The sequence below is a fragment of the Rhinatrema bivittatum genome, chromosome 4 (assembly GCF_901001135.1).
Source record: "Rhinatrema bivittatum chromosome 4, aRhiBiv1.1, whole genome shotgun sequence".
NCBI classification, from domain to species: domain Eukaryota; kingdom Metazoa; phylum Chordata; class Amphibia; order Gymnophiona; family Rhinatrematidae; genus Rhinatrema; species Rhinatrema bivittatum.
The window spans coordinates 202,568,332-202,587,540 of NC_042618.1; the positions used below are offsets into that span (position 1 = coordinate 202,568,332).

Sequence of the window (19,209 nt, forward strand, 5' to 3'; positions counted from 1 at the left end):
GAACAATTGGCACCTCCCCTTCATTTAAAGAAGAGTTTGCCAAATTCACTGACACCAGTAAAAATCAGGAAATGCCCAAATTAAATAAGATAGACAAGGGTCTAATATAAAAAATGAAAGCTTATTCTGTTTCAAATATTATTTAAGTTTAATATTAAGGGCCAATTTATTAACATCCACTCATGAATGGTATATAAACAGTGACCAACAAAATCAAGTGCATCAGCAACTGTTCTTGTAACCAGCATGAAAAACTATATGTTATTAGCATAAAGTCTGTAGCAAATAGGCTACAGACTAGATTAAGATAAATATTAAATAGGAGAGCAGACAAGGCAAACCTTTGAGGGACCCCCAGTGATTACAGAATGCCAGTCCCATATCTGCCTGTTGATTTTTAGTTGGTAGGCCCAGTTAGACAAGAAAGATTCAAATCTTTTCAAAACACAGCCAGATATGCCCATGCCCTTCAGATGTGACAGTAACAGTTGTTATTTCACTATATCAAATGTGGCCGGGATGTCCAGCAGAACTAAGACATACTTGGTGGATATCTCAAAACTGTTTCTAAATAGGTCTAAAGTTGTAAGAAGAGTCTCGGTATTATGACTGGGACAGAAACCAGACTGGTAGGGGTCCAAGATATCATTAGCATCCAGGAATTGTTGCAGTTGCTTTAAGACAGACTTTTCAGTTATTTTGGAAAAGAAAGAGATGATATGGGATGATAATTTTTGGGTCATTATCCTCTACTTTAGGATTTTTCACAATTGGTGTTACTATGACTTTTTTCAGTTGTTCAGGAAGAAAACCTTTAAGAGAAGAATTCACTAATTTGGTAATGAAAGTGCCAAAATTGTTACATAATACTGTATCTTCAGTATTGCTGTATTACATGGATTCAATGCACATGAGGAGCTATTTAACACATTAATCGTTCAAACTATTTCCAGCTCTGAGACATATTTAAACTTCTGTCAGCCTGAGTTCTTATATGTAAATAGCTCATGAATTTCATTGGAGAAGGCTTCACAAATTGTCTGTAAAGTCCGTGGGTAAAAGATGACCTTAGACCTTTCACAATTGTAGACAGTTTCCCTAGGTAGGGCAATTTTAAAACCATTTCTGCTAATATAACAGTGCTTTACCTACAGAAATGGCCTTTTACAAAACTGTCTGCTGAATATGCAGGTAAAAGTATGCCAATAGGACCTGTATGTGCATACTTTTACCTCCAGTGAGCAAATGCATTCCTAAGGGTGGGATTGGGGAGGGATTTGCATGTACTTTCCTTTTGAAAATTGGTGTAAAATCAGGGGTACATGACTTTAAATTAACATGGGCATTTAAAAAAGAGACCCATTAATAGGGTCATTTTAGAAAAGCCCACCTAAATTACACAATAAATATGCACACTGTTATACTAAGTTTCAAAGCATACCTACATACTTTAGAGGTAATTTTCAAAATAATTTACTTGTGAAGAACTGGGTTTTACACATGTAAATGGGCTTTTGAAAATTGCTACTTTTACAAACATAGAGGGTCATTTTTCATAAGAACATAAGAAAATGCCATACTGGGTCAGACCAAGGGTCCATCAAGCCCAGCATCCTGTTTCCAACAGTGGCCAATCCAGGCCATAAGAACCTGGCAAGTACCCAAAAACTAAGTCTATTCCATGTTACCATTGCTAATGGCAGTGGCTATTCTCTAAGTGAACTTAATAGCAGGTAATGGACTTCTCCTCCAAGAACTTATCCAAGGCCCTATTGCCTTTATCATGGGCAATAGGGCCCTAACGCCCGCGATATCGCCATAATGCATGTGATAACGCATCGTGAGATGCGTATGCAAATTTTAAAATTTATTCAAGTGGGAGGAGTTTGGATGGAGTAAATGAGGGGTGCTTAATGTTGCATGCGATAGCACACATATTAGTCCACTTTTTATACCACTGTAAGAGGAGCCATTCTGAAATCGGGGTGAGGTTTTGGTGGTGGGCTAGGTTTTGGGGGGCAGTTTTACATGGAACAGCCTGCGAGAACGGGGGTATGAACAGCACAGGAGACATCAGTGAAAATTTTATGTGATTTTGAGTGATGAAAATTATAAAAAGATGAGATTTGTATAAAGTGCTCTCGATCTAGCTTGATGCACTCTCTACTAGTTGCTATCAAGCTAGGTCAAGAGTACAATGGACAAATCTCATCTTTGTGTTATGCTATTTTTTAGTGATCTGGAAAATGTTTTGGTAGTAGATGAAGCTACTTTTGTCCATGATAAGGCACCATGCATGCGAGCCAATGTCACGCAACAGCTGCTTAAAGAAAATGGCTTTGATTTTTGGAATAATGATGTTTGGCCAGGGAACTCTCCAGACTTGAATGTTACTGAAAACATAGGTGCCATTATTAAGGATGAGGTGGAGAGTTTAATGTTGAAGGAAAGTAGTCAGGCACATTATTCCACTGAAACTTTGCATCAAAATTTGGAATTGGTCTTATTAAATTTTTAAAAAGTACCTATTTATGGGCCTCATTTACTAAGCATTTTTCCAATAAACACAGAATGGGAGAAAGGCCTTAGTAAATCAGGCCCTCTATTTGTTGTGTTCATACCCCACTCATTTTAAAGCCATTTTGCAAGCTAATTGTGAACACACCAACAATTAGTTATATGTTGTTTAATTCTGTTTTGAATGCTAATTAAAATGGTATATTGCAAGTTTCTATCAGATTTCAGTTTGCTGCTGCAATGAGGGAGGAAAAGGTTATGCAACACCCTGTATGTATGTAACTCCTTGGAAAATTCACTCCTGTGTCTATTATGTATGATGTGACATTACTCTAATTGGAAACTCTGCTTTAAACTTGAATGAGTAACCTATAGCTATAATAGTTCTCTTTTTAACCAAATATGCTGTTTTTTCCACCCTACTATTCAGTTCAACTGAACCATTGTACAGTATCATTGTCCTTTAACTCACCCATGACTACTATTTGGATCAACCAAAATATTGAGTTTCACTCTCTTTGAACTCTCCCATAACTACTGTTCCATCACAGCATCTATAACACTAACCAGTGTAACCTGTTTTGTTGTACCATATGAGTTAATCCAACTCTGTATCCTGCAGCTTTTATAGCATTAACCAATGTAACCTACTATGTTAATCCAACTCTGTAACTTGCTTTGAACTCCCCGGTTCCAAAAGCATGTAATAAATAAATGATAATGAAAATTACCTCACCAAATTTATCCTAACCCAATTATACCTGCTATTATGTGTGCAGAAATTTGGGGGGAAAATTTATACTCATACTTCTGAAAATGCAAAATTATGCACACAAATCCAAACCCCTCTCAACCTCCACCTGTGGAAATGCCTCTGTTCAGTTCTGGTAAACTTATGTGCATACATGACATATCCATGTAAGTTTACTTGCATTTTGGGATGGCAATTTTTTAACAAGCCATTTCTACAGGTAAAGCACTATTATACCCATGGAAAAGCCTTTGAAAACTACCCTACCTATATATAAGCAGTGATAGATTAGTGTGTGCTAAAGTGTCTGGACCTCCTTGACTTTTAGGTTTCTGTCTTGTGGGATATAGGTAGGTTACAGATAACTGGAGCTTTAAAAAAATTAAGAAGGAATTGAAGGTCTAGGCTTACTATGCTTGTAGTATTTTTCTGCCTTCAATGCTTCTTGTGTGAGAGTATCTTTACTATCTGCTGCCAATTGAATAACTTCTTTGTCTTTGCTTTCTGCTGCTTCCTGGATTAGTACTCAGCTTTTTGGGCCCTATCCTAGGTAAGAGTCTGCAATTTAGTGAGTCTCTCTTGTCCAGTAGGAGACACAAGGTACTTTTAAGCCTATGTTGGATGGTAGTCGCTAGGGAAATGTCAATTATTAATTTTGTTTCCATCAGCCTGCTGGAGAAGATTGAACAGGAAACCTGGCGGGAGACTGGAATCTCGTTTGTCACTTCTGTCACACGCCTAATGGAGCGCCTGCTTGACTACAGGTAGTGGAGAGTGTCTATAATGTGCAAAAATGTGCTTTAGAAATGCAGGTAGCAAATGTAGCTGAAACCCAAAGTAACACACCAAGACATATTTCACATAATATTGAAATGCTTATAGGGATATTCTCAGACTTAATAACATGGGAATGACTGATGTATGTTTACAGCTCTTACCAAAAATAAGGTAAATTGAAACAACCTAGACTTGGTTGCAGTTTATCAAGAAATTGATCTGTAGTATGGGTCATTCCTGTTGCTTCAATATGCATCTCTTTGCTGCTATACCATGAAAGATATTTAAAACTAAATGAAAGCTTGAATCAGAGTTATAAAAGAGACTGCAGAGAAATTTATCATAAATTGAATTTCAAAATGTATGTGAAAATTGAAACAGATGATTGGCTTATGCTCAATAACTGTAGATTAATGTCAGCCATTGCAGTGGAGCATACCAAAAGCAATGTATACCAAAAATAATGAAACAAGCATCATAAAGCTCAAAAAATGCAAAACATTATTAAATTAATAGTTAAAAAACAGTATATTATGATCCTAATTTAAAAAAAATGTTTTTACCATAGGCCAGTCTAATAGCTTGGTGGAAGTATTGCACATTTCCATATGGAAGACTTATTTGTTTCCCAGGACAGGTCTTCTATTCTCAAGAGGAAAACATACAAGAAAGAGAGGCCAAGAAACCACAACAGAGTGAAAAACAAACCAACAATTGTGTTCATACAAAGAGAACAGACAATATAATGGTAGAAAATGGTCAAATATAATAAAGTTTCAACAAATATAACAAAGACGGTGAAATTGTTACTAATAATAAAATGAGATTAATAAGATTATAAATAAATAATAAAAATAAATTTATAATAAAGATTTAATAAAAGAAAAAATAATAAAAGAAATAGCACACAAGGTATAAATTAAAAAATTACTTAATAATATCCTGGCAATACTATGCATATATATATGTAACCCTTTGTTCCAGATTGTTATTTTTTCCAAGGGGGCACAAAAGAATTTCTAACTGGGGCAATCTCTATAACTCTCTTTCCCCTCTCTTTAGTCCCCAAGGTATGCATTCTTTCAGTGGGGGTAAAGACAGACCTTCTTAGCCTAAGCAGTGGCATCACTTTTTTTATAGGTGTGAGTCTCAATGTCTTTCTGTTTCCCAGTGGATTTAATGTAAGTGTTCCAGTGACAGACAGCATGGAAACAGTTTTCGTATTCAAATTAAATTTGTTGATTCTTCAAAGTGAAATCAATGTCCAAAATCAATCCAAAATGTGAGATGTACAGGTGTCTTTGTTTATACTGTTCTCTCTTGCTCTGGGTATGTGTCCTGTCTCTCAGGTTCCTGGGAGATGACTTATCACTCCTCTACTGAATGCATAAATTGTCCCAGAAGATGAGGGAAATCCTACTGGTGAAGGGATCCCCTTAATCCTGAAAAAAATCCTACCTGAGTTCAAATGTTCAGTATCATGCACCCAGCCTGTGTCCTGTCCCTTGGGGTAGAGATCCAGTTTGTAGGTTCCCAGATCTTGCTGCTGCTTCCTGACCTGATGAATGTAATCCTTCTGGAGGAGAGATCTGAAGATGAACAGGAATCTACTATATAGTCTCCCAGTGAGAAGGGGTGGATCAAAACCTCCTCACAAAACAAAAAATGAAAAACTTCTTCCAATAAAAAAAATCTCACTCTGGGGTGATGCTGTCACTGATCTTGCTGCTTCTCTGGGCTAGAAGGGTAGTGCACAGATCTTCAGCTCTTGACCTCTGGATCTGGGGAACAATCATCACCGAAAGGGTTCAAGGTTTTACACCAGTCAAACCTCATAAAAAATAGCCAAAAATCTTAAACAGTCTCTTTCAAAAGGAGACAGACCCTCATAGGCAAGGAATGCACTGCTTAGAATCTCCCCAGGACAAAATACTGAGTGGGGTGAGTAGGCCTCACCCAAAACTAGGGAAACTCAAAATAGCTCCTCACTCCTCGGATGCTAACTCAAACTGACCACCCCACTCCTACCCCTAGCCCCCCAAGGGGATTAAGAGACTACCAATCTCAGGCAACCTCATGGGGAGGTGCTGCATAAGAATGGTGTCTCTCTTTTAAACTAGAAAACCTATGGCAGAGATCTAGTGGCAGACCAGGGTGTTGTCACATATTTTAAACATAAAGCAATAGACATAACATATAAATAGGTGATTATAGACACCCAGCATGGCCATATTTTGCCTAACTGGCTGCATCAGAGGCATTTGAATTGCACATTGTCTTATGGTGCCTTATATATACACATGTGGAGAGGAGAAAGGAAGGAGTAACTGTTTAAAAAACCTGTCTTCATGTGCCCTTTTTTCTCATAACACATATGAGAAACCTTAAAGGTGAATTTTAAAAGAGATGCAGATGTGTGCGCAAATAGCTCTAGAGCTATTTTATAAACCTTGCACATATGCGTGCAGTACCGGTATACAAATAAGTTTGCTCGTATAAAAAATGGGTAGATTAGGGGCGGGATATGGTTGTTCTGGGGTGGAGCCAACATTTATGTGCATAAATTGTGATTTTATAACCTGCGAACACAGCGCGCATTGAGAAATTACTACTTACCTGATAATTTCCTTTTCTTTAGACCAGACAGATGAATCAGAACCAGTGGGTTATGCATCTCTACCAGCAGATGGAGACAGAGCAAAGGTGACATCACAGTATATATACTCCTGCAGTGACATTAGCCTGCCAGTATTCTCTTTAAAGCCAACAGTGGACAAACTAGCAAAAACCATTTCAGTACTCAGCCAACAGTAAACATTGAGCTTAGTCAAAGAATGTATCAACACTAGTCTAGGGACTGGGCTAACACTTACCAGTAACCCCTGGAACAGGTAGCAATACAGGAAGACCATAGAACAAGCATTTGGCTGCCAAGGGCGGGAAGCTGAATTCATCTGTGTGGTCTAAAGAAAAGGAAATTATCAGGTAACTAGAAATTTCTCATTTCTTAGTGTCCAGACAGATGAATTCAGACCAGTGGAATGTTTTACTCCTGAATAGGGTGCAACCGCACATGCAAAGGCTGCATTCTCACAGGCCTGCACCTGCAGACGATAATACCTGGAAAAGGTGTGTAAGGAGGACCACATTGCAGCATGGCAATTATCAGCAGGACACAACACTCTAACTTATGCTCATGAAATGGACTGCTTCAAGTGAAAATCCGAGACCACTTTTAGCAAAAAGGAAGAAACAGTACACAGCTGTATTGCCTCTGGAATCACTCAAAGGAGCGGCTCCTGGTAAGACACGGCCTGCAGCTTGGATAGTCTATGTGCAGAACAAATCAACACAAGAAACACTATTTTCAATGTCAGAAACTGCAAGAAAAGGTGATGCATCAGTCAAAAAGTAGGGCCCGCTAAGAAATCCAAAACCAGATTAAGACTCCACAAGGGCACCGGTAACCACAAAGGAGGACAAAAATGTTTCACTCCTTTCAAGAAATGGGCCACATCTGGATGAGCCGACAAGGGTCCACCATTCACCTCACCCCTGAAAAAAGCAAGAGCTTTAAGGAATTAAGGGCCAAACCTTTATTCAATCCATCCTGCAAAAATTCCAAAATGAGCGGGATTTTAACTGAACTCGCCAAAACCGCAAATAAGCTAAGAAAGTGGAGAACTTTCTTGTTCGTAGGAAGGTGGCAGTCACCGCAGCAGAATATCCACGCTTCAGCAAGCGAGGTGTCTCAATACAGTAAGACAGATCTTCGTGAAAAATAGGACCCTGCCACAACAGATCCTTGTGCGCCAGAAACCAGAGGGGAAAGTCGACCAGGAGCCTCCACAGATCCACATACCATGGTCTCCTGGACCAATCTGGTGCCACCAAAAGCACCATCCCTCTGTGATTCGCAACCCTCCGAACCATTCTGCCCAACATGGGCCTCAAGGGAAAGGCATATAGCAACTTGCCCTCTGGCCATTCCTGCATGAGCAGATCATGCCCAATGATTTTGGATCTCTTCTGCGACTGAAGGAACCTTCGCATTGCAGGAAGTCTCCAGCAGGTCCAGAAACGGAAGGCCCCATCGATCCACTATTAGATGAAATGCCTCATCTGACAATACCCATTCTCCTGGGTCCAGACTCTGCCTGATGAGAAAGTATGCTCTTATGTTATCTTTTCCTGCAATGTGCAAGGCTGATAGCTTCTGAAGATGCACTTCCACCCATTCCTTAAGTTTGTCTATTTCCTGCAGCACTTGCTGACTCTTGGTTTCTCCCTTCCAATTGATGTAAGCCACTGTCGTTGCATTGTCTGACTATTCAGACTGCTCGTCCCTGCAACCTGTTGCTGAACACTAAGCATGCGAACCAGACTGCCCAGGCTTCTAGCCGATTGATGTTTCAGAGAAAATCTTCTGCACTCCAGTGTCTTTTATGCTGTCAATTCCTGACAGTGAACTCCCCAACCCTGGAGACTTGCATCTGTCATGAGTACTAGTCAGTCAGGTGATTTTTAGGGAAACCTCCTTTCTTAGATGATCCGCTTGTAACCACCACCGTAGTTGAGAGCAGGCCTCCATTGGCAGGTGGAGCCGAATTGAATAATCCTGAGACTGTGGGCTCCAACAAGGCAGCAGGGAGTGCTGAAGAGTACTCATATGCGCCCTCGCCTATGGCACCACTTCCAGGGTTGCTGTCATCAAACTGAGCTCCTGTAGATAAAATCACACTGTCAGGCATATTGTGTTCATCAACAGTCGCATCTGCGCAAACAACTTCTTAATAAGCTCCTCCAGCAGGAAAACCCTGCCCTGCTTTGTCTCTAACCAAACACCAAGATACCCTAGCGACTGGGATTATTGAAATTGCTCTTGGCCAGGTTCACTACCCAACTGAGCACCTGCAACAAGGAGATCACCTTGCACGTCACTAGGAGGCTCTCTTCCAGATATTTGGCCCAATTCAACCAGTTGTCCAAGTACAGGTGTACTAGGATCCCATACTTTCTCAACTCTGCTGCCTCCACCACCATAACCTTGGGAAACGTTCTGGGTACGGTGGCCAGCCAAACGTTGGCACTCTAGCCAGATGGGAATATGCAGGTACCCCTCAGACAGATCCAAGCAGGTCAGAAATTCCCCCAACTGCTCGGCCATTATCACTGAGCGCAATGTTTCCAAGTGAAAATGAGTCACCAGCAAATGATGGTTGACCCCTTTGAGATCCAGGATGGGATGAAAAGAGCCCTCCTTCTTGGGCACATTGAAATAAATGGAATATTGGCCCATATTTTCTTGAGATGTGGGCACTGGAATCTCAGCCCTCAGACTGAGGATCCTTAACAAAGTACACTCCACCACCTGCCTCTTCTGCGGGGAGTGGCCAAGAGACACCATGAACACGTACCAAGGAACACTGTGAAACTCCAATGCACATCCATCACGTATCACCTCCAAAACCCACTGGTCTGACGTGATTTCTACCCATCTCTGATGAGAGAGAGAGAGGCAACCCCCTATCTCCTGTTCCCAGAGTTGGGTTGGCACACCTTCTTTGGGGAGGCTCAGGAGGTTCTGCTACCCAAGCTTGTACCCTGTCTGGGCTATCTGGGATGAAAGGACTGAGACCTACCAAAAGGTCGAGTCCTCTGAAAAGGTTGCTCCTCTATAGGGTTGAAAACACTTGGATCCTCTAGCACAAACTCTCATGCCAAAGGAGCATGGAGTCTGCTTCTTATCCTCTGGCAACCGAGGACTCGCCCTGCTTTTTGGCCATTTTCTCCAACTCGCTCCCAAACAACAGCGAGCCTTTAAAGGGCAATTTTGTAAGGTTAGCCTTGGAGGTCGCATTGGCCATCCAATTTCTCAGCCATAACTGACGCCAGGCCACTATCACCGAAGCCACCCCTCTGGCTGAGGTGCGGACCAAATTGCAGCCTGCATTTGTCCTGGAATTCACCTGCACCTGAAAAAAAGATTGCAATCCTTGAAAAAATTCCCCTCAAGAAAAGGCAGCAGGATCCATGGCAAACCCAGTAGGCACCTGTTCTGTGCCCACTGAGCTATCTTCCCCCGATGACGAACCAGTTAAGGGAGTTCCAAGGTCAGGTGCCCCTTCTGACATGTCTTTACCCAGTCCCTCATCAGGCTGGAAAGATCCGGGTTTAGTAAAATCAAAGGAAGGTTATTCTCCTAGAACCTCTAAGCAATGCTGGCACAAGTTAGAGGGAGAGCCAGGCTGAGATGCCTGAATATGACAAGCAGCACAGAGGTAAAGGCGCTTAGGTTTGTCAGCTGTAAGCACCATCGGTCTGTCAGTATGCTTAACAGGCAATTGAAAGATGTAAATCCAGCTGAATTTGCGTCCAAAATTTAGGCATCCCAAACTTACCAGGTCATTCATCAAACTATGATGTGCCGGTATCGCGTGCGTTACAAAACAAATTAGGGGAAGGGGAGGAGTGTAGGTGGGGTTTGGGCAGAGTTATGTTCCAGCAGCACTGCGGGTAATAATGTTTTCTACATTATCGCTGGCAGCACCACGGGAAATAACTACATTATTTCCCATGGCACTATGAGTACAAAACTGTGCGGCCCGGCTGCAACCACGGCAAGTGAAAAAACACCGCTGCAATGCGGCCAGGCTGCATGATTTCGCCTTGCCCCTTTTTTTTCGCATGGCTCATCATTCTGCTATAAATATAGCAGAATGATGAATCTAGGCCTTAGGCGTCCAAAATTTAAGCGCACATCCTTGTGCTTGATGAGCGCCCAAAAAACTGAGCACCGTCGGTGCAGCTCAGAATGTGCACATAGGCAAGCGTGCATCTATCACAGATACCACTACTGCTTGGACATCCAAGCAGGCATCCAACTAAGCGTCCAGAAACTGGATGCACAATCTGGACGCACAGTCGGATGCACTCACATGAACCGACAGTCCTGAAGAGGGTAGCCTAATGCACAGGGAAAGATGCGAAAACGCTGCTATGGCCTGCCACACAGCCCACAGAGAAAAGCCTAAGAGTGGGGCCTAGCCCAAAAGGGCTGTTCAACCTGCCAGGCTGCCCAGCCCTCGGGGGCTGGAACCAACATCAGATCGGCACTGAGCATGGAGACCGGAGGAAGCCCTATAAAAAACCATCCTTCTCTGTTCTCTGTTTTTGTATTTGTTTTTTTTTTATTAAGCTTTACCTGAGCTCAGCCCATTCTGGCTGAGTACAGAGAATGTCTCTGGGTGCGGGGGGAGAGGGCATATACTGTCACTGCCGTGCTCGGCTTCCTGCACCTGCTACCTTTCAATAGTTTCAACAACTAAGTCCATGCGGGCAGAAAAAAAACAGCTACCAGACCAAGGTACTCATCTGAGGGACCATGAAAATCATCTCAGGAATTCTCAACTGGGGGAGAGACCATTTGGTAACACCGCAGGAGAGCAGGGCAAATTAAATTTCCTTCGTTCTTTCACCTTCTACAACATGAAACAATCCCCAATAGAGATGCACGTCCACCATCTGCTGGAGACGGAGAATACTGGCAGGCTGATGTCACTGCAGCAATATATATACTGTGATGTCAGCTTTGCTCCATCTCCATCTGCTGGTAGAGCTGATTAACCCACTGGTTCTGAGTTCATCTGTGTGGATGCTAAGAAAATGGCTGTTACCTGTGCATATTTACCCCTGCTAATTATCAGGTATAAATCAGAATAAAACTCTTTATAGGCAAAAACTGACTGCATGATAGGGGTCTTGATGACCTAGAGATAGACTGGCCAAACTAGTGGACTAATTGGTAAAACTAGTAATTTCCTTCACACTCACCTGTTATAAAATGTGCTGAACATGTGTAAAAATTAACAAGTCCTAAGGAAAATACGTGAATATTTCCTTGTGTAAAAGCTTAAAATTAGCACACAAATGCATGAATAAGTGTATTTTATATAGTCCGCAGGCACGATCACAGGAGATATAAAATTCATGTGCACGTGGGCTTGTGCCAAAACAAGCGCATGTATGGGTGTGCGCACATGTTTTAAAGTTACTATTCCTATGTGCTAACATAAATACCTGGGCTATCAATGTAGCTTTATCAGCTACTTCAGCATAGATTTATTCCTTTTACTTTGTCACTACTATCTAGTCCTTTCAGCGATTGTATGTATCAGCACTGGCTTAAACATTGAAGAATATTTTCTCAACCTCCAACATGTACGGGCTCACTTGCTAAAGACGCACATTAAACCAAGTCAGTCAAACGTTTGACAAAGTGAGATAGATCTCTTGACGTAATGCATTTACACTAAAGGCTGCACCCTGTCTTTAGTTCTCTAGCACTACAGGCAGGATGATACAGCCCTGGCAGTAGCTCAGTAATGTAAGCAAGTTTAGGGGCAGGGATCTGTCTGCTACAGGGCACCACTCTACTTGCGATCCTAAGTCAGGAAAAAGACAATCTGTACTCTCCCTAGAAACAGACTTATATTTATCAGATTTGGTAGGATATAACATTTAAAAAATAACAATTCCTATCTCTAACCTCCTGGTCACTAAGCATCCATTTTCACTAAAGAAAGTTCTGTATCATGGGTGGTAACAAACATGCCATAAACTTTAGCCTGCTTAATATATTAACACTTATGGTTAACTTATATACCCTTAGTCTAGGCTTCAGGCAAATATCTGTGTTCTCCTCTGAAGCAGGCTCTGACTGGACAGCTGGAGAAAGTGGGCAGGGGAGAGGCTTGGAACTGGCAGAGTGGGCAGGTGATCCTGGAAGGAGACTTGCTTCTGGCTCTGGTACTTGTCGGCTGTCTGGGCTTGCTCTGCCCCTCACCAACTCAGACTCTGTCCTACTCTCCACACCTGAGCAAGCACCTCATCTCTCCGGTCTCCGGGCCACACCTTTGCTTCTCTCTTCGATAACAGGGAGTACTGGTCTGCTTCTTACCAGCCTTTCACTTGCAGGGATGCTCAGGACTTGCTCTCTGGGTTTTCTCCCTGGATTTGTGCTCTCTTTCTCCCTTCCTTTTTCAGGGGGTCCTTTGCTTGCCTTTCTCTTCCTTTTGGTTTCAGGGTTGCTTTCCCCAGGGGGTTCATTGCTTCAGTCTCCTCCTTTCTTCTTCTTTGCCCCCCTGTCTTATACTTCCTGGCTAATGAATATGCATAATCTCATGCATAACCTTGTGATGAGTGGAGTGTCTTTTGCCGCATTGCAGGTCTTTTTCCCTCCCTCTCCATTACTTCGGGAGGGATCCTGCCACATTGTAGGTCTTGTACCCCCTCCCCATGTCTTCAGGGGGGAGAACTAGCACATCTGTATGTCAAGCTGTCTTGCCAGTATTCTCATTTTTCTCTGACCTATGGACTCACCTTGGCTCATCCCTGACACTGGCTTAGGACCTTAAGTCATATTGTCTCTTTGCTTTGCTCCTATTAAGAACATAAGAAAATGCCATACTGGGTCAGACCAAGGGTCCATCAAGCCAAGCATCCTGTTTCCAACAGTGGCCAATCCAGGCCATAAGAACCTGGCAAGTACCCAAAAACTAAGTCTATTCCATGTTACCATTGCTAATGGCATTGGCTACTCTCTAAATGAACTTAATAGCAGGTAATGGACTTCTCCTCCAAGAACTTATCCAATCCTTTTTTAAACACAGCTATACTAACTGCACTAACCACATCCTCTGGCAACAAATTCCAGAGTTTAATTGTGCGTTGAGTAAAAAAGAACTTTCTCTGATTAGTTTTAAATGTGCCCCATGCTAACTTCATGGAGTGCCCCCTAGTCTTTCTATTATCCGAAAGAGTAAATAACCGATTCACATCTACCCGTTCTAGACCTCTCATAATTTTAAAAATCTCTATCATATCCCCCCTCAGCCATCTCTTCTCTAAGCTGAAAAGTCCTAACCTCTTTAGTCTTTCCTCATAGGGGAGCTGTTCCATTCCCCTTATCATTTTGGTAGCCCTTCTCTGTACCTTCTCCATCGCAATTATATCTTTTTTGAGATGCGGCGACCAGAATTGTACACAGTATTCAAGGTGCGGTCTCACCATGGAGCGATACAGAGGCATTATGACATTTTCCGTTTTATTCACCATTCCCTTTCTAATAATTCCCATCATTCCGTTTGCTTTTTTGACTGCCGCAGCACACTGAACCGACGATTTCAATGTGTTATCCACTATGACGCCTAGATCTCTTTCTTGGGTTGTAGCACCTAATATGGAACCCAACATTGTGTAATTATAGCATGGGTTATTTTTCCCAATATGCATCACCTTGCACTTATCCACATTAAATTTCATCTGCCATTTGGATGCCCAATTTTCCAGTCTCACAAGGTCTTCCTGCAATTTATCAAAATCTGCTTGTGATTTAACTACTCTGAACAATTTTATGTCATCTGCAAATTTGATTATCTCTCTCGTCGTATTTCTTTCCAGATCATTTATAAATATATTGAAAAGTAAGGGTCCCAGTACAGATCCCTGAGGCACTCCACTGTCCACTCCCTTCCACTGAGAAAATTGTGCATTTAATCCTACTCTCTGTTTCCTGTCTTTTAGCCAGTTTGCAATCCACGAAAGGACATCGCCACCTATCCCATGACTTTTTACTTTTCCTAGAAGCCTCTCATGAGGAACTTTGTCAAACGCCTTCTGAAAATCCAAGTATACTACATAGGAACATGTAAACAGGCACATCTGATAAGGTATCCTTCAGTGTAACAGGACAAAAGTTCTTCATTTTCCACTGAGACAGTGTAGTTTTAAAGTTCACCTGGGCAAAAGCCTTTCTTTCTTGCGGTGACAGTGTCTGGGGCCTGTCACCACACTGACCTGTAAGTTTCTCGGCTATTATGATTCATAATTGGTGAATCAGTGGTAAAACATTAGATATCTCCCTACAGTAGGGTACGGAAATGTCTTGCTTATTATTATTATTACTGTTTAGATTTGATAAATTGCCTTTATGAAATAGAGTTCACCCAAACCAGTGTACAACAAGTTAAACAGGACAGAATATGGCAGTAGGATCTCAGTGCCATATTGCAGTCATGGCTATGGTACTGAATACTGTGACCATTAGGGTATGCAGTAGCCAGCATACAAATATCACTGGTTCACAAGCTCACAGTGGATAGATGGTGGATTCCTTTCCAAAGTTCAGTTGTGTCAAGGAGCTCACTTGATATGAGGTTCAGAAGATGAGGCAGACTGTCTTTGGAAAGTAAGAAATATTTTAGCAATCAAAATGTCATCCTTTTCCCCGCTTTTTCAGGGACTGTATGAAAGAAGATGAAACTGAGAACAAGAAGATTGGATGTACTGTGAACTTAATGGTAAGATTACTTCTTTGAAACTATAAAACCTTCCCAACTATCCATGCCTGAGAATTGCTAGATTTACAGATTTTCATTTTCACATATGCAACAGATAAAATAAATCAAATTGGGGTCCCAAATACAGTATTCTCCTTTAAGCATGCACACACTGACATACTTTTTGTCATGCTTCTCCACCTCTATGGGGGCCATCACTGTCCCTTGCCATCTCTCCCATCTTTTTGCTCTTTCTTTACCCCTTCCTACTCCTCTAATTTCCTCTGTTTCTTATGCCTCTCAGGACTCCATCTTCTACCTCTGCAACTCTCATCCTACTCCCAGTCATTGTCCTCCAGTGGTGTGTCCTGAATTGCATCAGGCATCCTTTTTCCTCTACATTACAGTCCTTTTTCCATTTGCTTTCATCCTCTCTCCCTGTCTCCTCTTAGTATTCCTTCATGGCTCTTTTTCATATCCCTCATTTCTCTAAATTCTCTTTGTTACCATCTCCCATTTATTTCCTCTTTTCTTCCACCTTCTGATTTTCTTATCCCAAACCCTCTGCACCAGTCAGAGTCCCATGCACATCAGCTTCTATCACCATTGGCTTTCCAGCAAGCAGTTCATTTACTCCTTGGTTAACTAACAGATGTGCTGCACTAGCATGTCCAGTTTAATTTTTTTCAGATGCAGAACTCCACTTCAGGTGTTAATAGAACAATTTTCAAAGCTTTTTATGTGTTTTTCTGTATAAATAACTCCCCTCAATCTGTCTGTAGGTAAAAGCATACGCACCTTTTACTCGCTCAAAAAAAAGGGGGTGGAGACAGGACAGAGAGAAAGGTTGGGAAATGCAAAGTATATATGGTGCTTTCATTTTGAGAGCCTTGTGCTTACTTTATTGGTGTACATCTGTACCCCTCATCCATGATCAGGCAGATTTTTAAAGGATTTCCCTTTGAAAATGAGCTTGCAGTCCCACTGGTACACTGTGTAATGTACTTGTTGATGAGCAGGTGGTTATATGGTTCTCTCCACAAAGGATACCATATCTGTTATCAGTGGATGGGGAGGCAGCAGTGGTGCTTTCATTTGAGGGTGGCGCAGATCTATACTGAGCTCCTCTTATCTTAATGACTGATGGAGGGAAGGAGGAGGGCCACACCATTTGCTTCTTGTCTCATAGGATGTAGAGGGTTAGCAGTAATTGTTTCTTCTCTAGGCCAGCGGGTTTCTCTTATTAACAGCCGGGAGGGCCTAAAGCATCCACTTGTTTTCTTATCCGTGGGGGAGTGGGGGGCCTGCAGTGGCCACTTTTGTCTTGTGGGATCAGTTTTCACAATCTGCACTCTGACACTTGTCTTCTATTTATACAGACATCTCAACCATGTGTCTAACAATTAGACAAAATGAGTAAGTTTGCTATTAGAATATATGGATATATTTTTGATATGATCTTGCTGTGAATGGCTAACGTCTCCTGGGTTCAAATCAGGATGAAATGATATGAAGTTTATCCTTATCAGTTATCCATGGTCTTGAAGCTTCAGGCGGTCAACTAAGCTGTCCCTATCCATTTCATAGAAGGGACTTCCTTGTTCTCACTAATAACTCCAAATTCTTATGGTCATTCAAACGTCTACTCACATAGAAGTGGCCCACCTAAGCCACTGACACACATTCACGCAATCTGAAATTAGTCCTTTGAACCTGCTTTTTTGTGCAGGCACTATTTAATGGGAAATAACACATGTAGAGGGGCAATAATCAAACTGCCCACATTGATGCAGACTCTATGGATTTGCACCAATTACCAAACAAAACTACCTGGGTAGTTTTTCTTTGATTTATTTGATCTTTAATCCACTTTTCAGGCACTTCAAAGTGGATTACATTCAGGTACCACAGATACTGTATCTTGAAATCCAAGGCAGCATTTATTATCCCTGGGATGAAGAAATTCCCATCCATATATAACAATACCTACTAGCTATGCTCAAGGTTGTGTGTATATATATATATATATATATATATATATATATATATACATATATATATATATATATACTGTTCTCTGGAATCCACAGCCTGTAGCATCTGTTCAGAGATCTTTGTTGCAATGGCAGCAGAGAGAGCTTCTGCTTATTAAAAAAAAAAAAAAAAAAAAAAAAGTACCTACAGAGACTGAATTTGATATTTATTTTTTAATTATCTTTACAAATTACATGCCCAAGGTGATGTATAGTTATATAAAAATAAAATATTTAAAAACTGAACATCCTTACCATAATAAGATCTAAAGCATTAAATATAAACATATAAAAGTCATGACATACAATGTAAAACACTGTGCCTTTTTTTTTTCCGTGGGTGCTTTTTCCAGGCAAAGCAATGCATGTAGTTTTGATAATCCAAAACAAAGCATATTGTTGCTTTCCCTGTCCTAATTGCACCTGCCGGAATGTCTTTATAATGCACAGGTAAAATTATGTGCACTGTAGAACAATGCGCATAATTTTACCCAATATGCCCATTTCCATGTGTAAAATGGTGTTTTACCTGCAGAAATGGCTTTGATTATTCCCCTCCCCAAGGTGTAAATGCAATCTACACTGGTTATTTTCCTCCCCCAACTTAAGCATGGCCCCTGAATGTCTCCTGTAAATGCAGCTTAAAGAATGTGCACTGTTAAACAGTACATATACTTTTAGTCACATTGAGAAAGGGCAGTTTTTAGACAGACAATTTACGCACATAAATGGCTTTGAAAATTCTTTTTAAATGATTACCCGCCTGCATTTATGCACCCACATACTGAAAATCTCAAAGCATCTATCTACACTATGTTCTGCTTCTTTTGACTGCTTGGGACCTTGCTTGTTGTTTTACTCCACAAATCCTAGAACCTTCTCCTGGAAATATATTTCCAGGAGAAAATATATTTCTCCTGGAAATATATTTATCTAATGTAAATATCTTTATCTAAAGTTATCCTCTCCTTTTTTCTTCTCTTCTCCCAAGTTTTAATTCCCTTGTTATTTGTAACTGCTCACTTCCACAGGTTACACTGTTGTTCATTGTACACCCCTGTTATATGTAAACCGGCATGATGTGATTGTATCATGAATGCCGGTATATAAAAATCTTAAATTAAATAAATAAATAAATAAATAAATAACACCTTCTTTTGTCAATATGTTTCCATCTTTATTTTTCACAGAACTTTTATAAATCTGAAATTAACAAAGAGGAGATGTATATCCGGTATATCCACAAGCTGTGTGACATGCACCTTCAGGCTGAGAATTTCACAGGTGAGCTCAGTCTAGGACTAGCAGGATACTGGGTCAGTCTCATGACCAGTATGTTACTCCAGGGGCATGCTTTCCAATGAAACTGGAGTGGGGCAGTTATATCCCCTAGGGATAAAAAGAAGCAGAAATCTTCTAGCTGCATCCCACATGTTTTCAATAAATATAGAAGAGCTAAAGCAAACCATGCCCTTTATTGCTGGCCCAAGCTACAGGACCTCAAGGACAGGTTTTTCGTATGTAAATTTCCATGCAACTTTAACTTGAAGCAGAGTACATGAGCCTAAAGATCATTATCTGCTATGATATTCTATTTTCCTAAGTAATAATGAGGATAATTTTCAAACAGCCCACATAAGAATCAACAAAAACACGTATAAGTTATACCAATTTCAAAGTGGATTTACGTGCACTAGTCCACTAAAACATTTATTATTCAAAATAATGCACACAGCCTCAGCAACAAAAAGTTACCCTTGCTTTTTGCAGCATGTACATGCATAAAACTGAG

General features: G+C 41.0%; 1 protein-coding gene across 4 annotated transcripts in view; it reads left to right on the top strand.

Moving 5' to 3' along the window:
- The window catches only part of DOCK3 (dedicator of cytokinesis 3), a 1,203,328-nt gene that overhangs the window by 993,148 nt on the left and 190,971 nt on the right, over positions 1-19,209 (top strand). For all 4 annotated transcript variants that reach the window (XM_029599541.1, XM_029599543.1, XM_029599542.1 and 1 more), the window contains 3 exons: positions 3,937-4,032; positions 15,345-15,405; positions 18,608-18,701. In XM_029599541.1, coding sequence (XP_029455401.1) covers positions 3,937-4,032; positions 15,345-15,405; positions 18,608-18,701 — 251 coding nt within the window. The remainder of the gene's footprint in view (positions 1-3,936; positions 4,033-15,344; positions 15,406-18,607; positions 18,702-19,209) is intronic.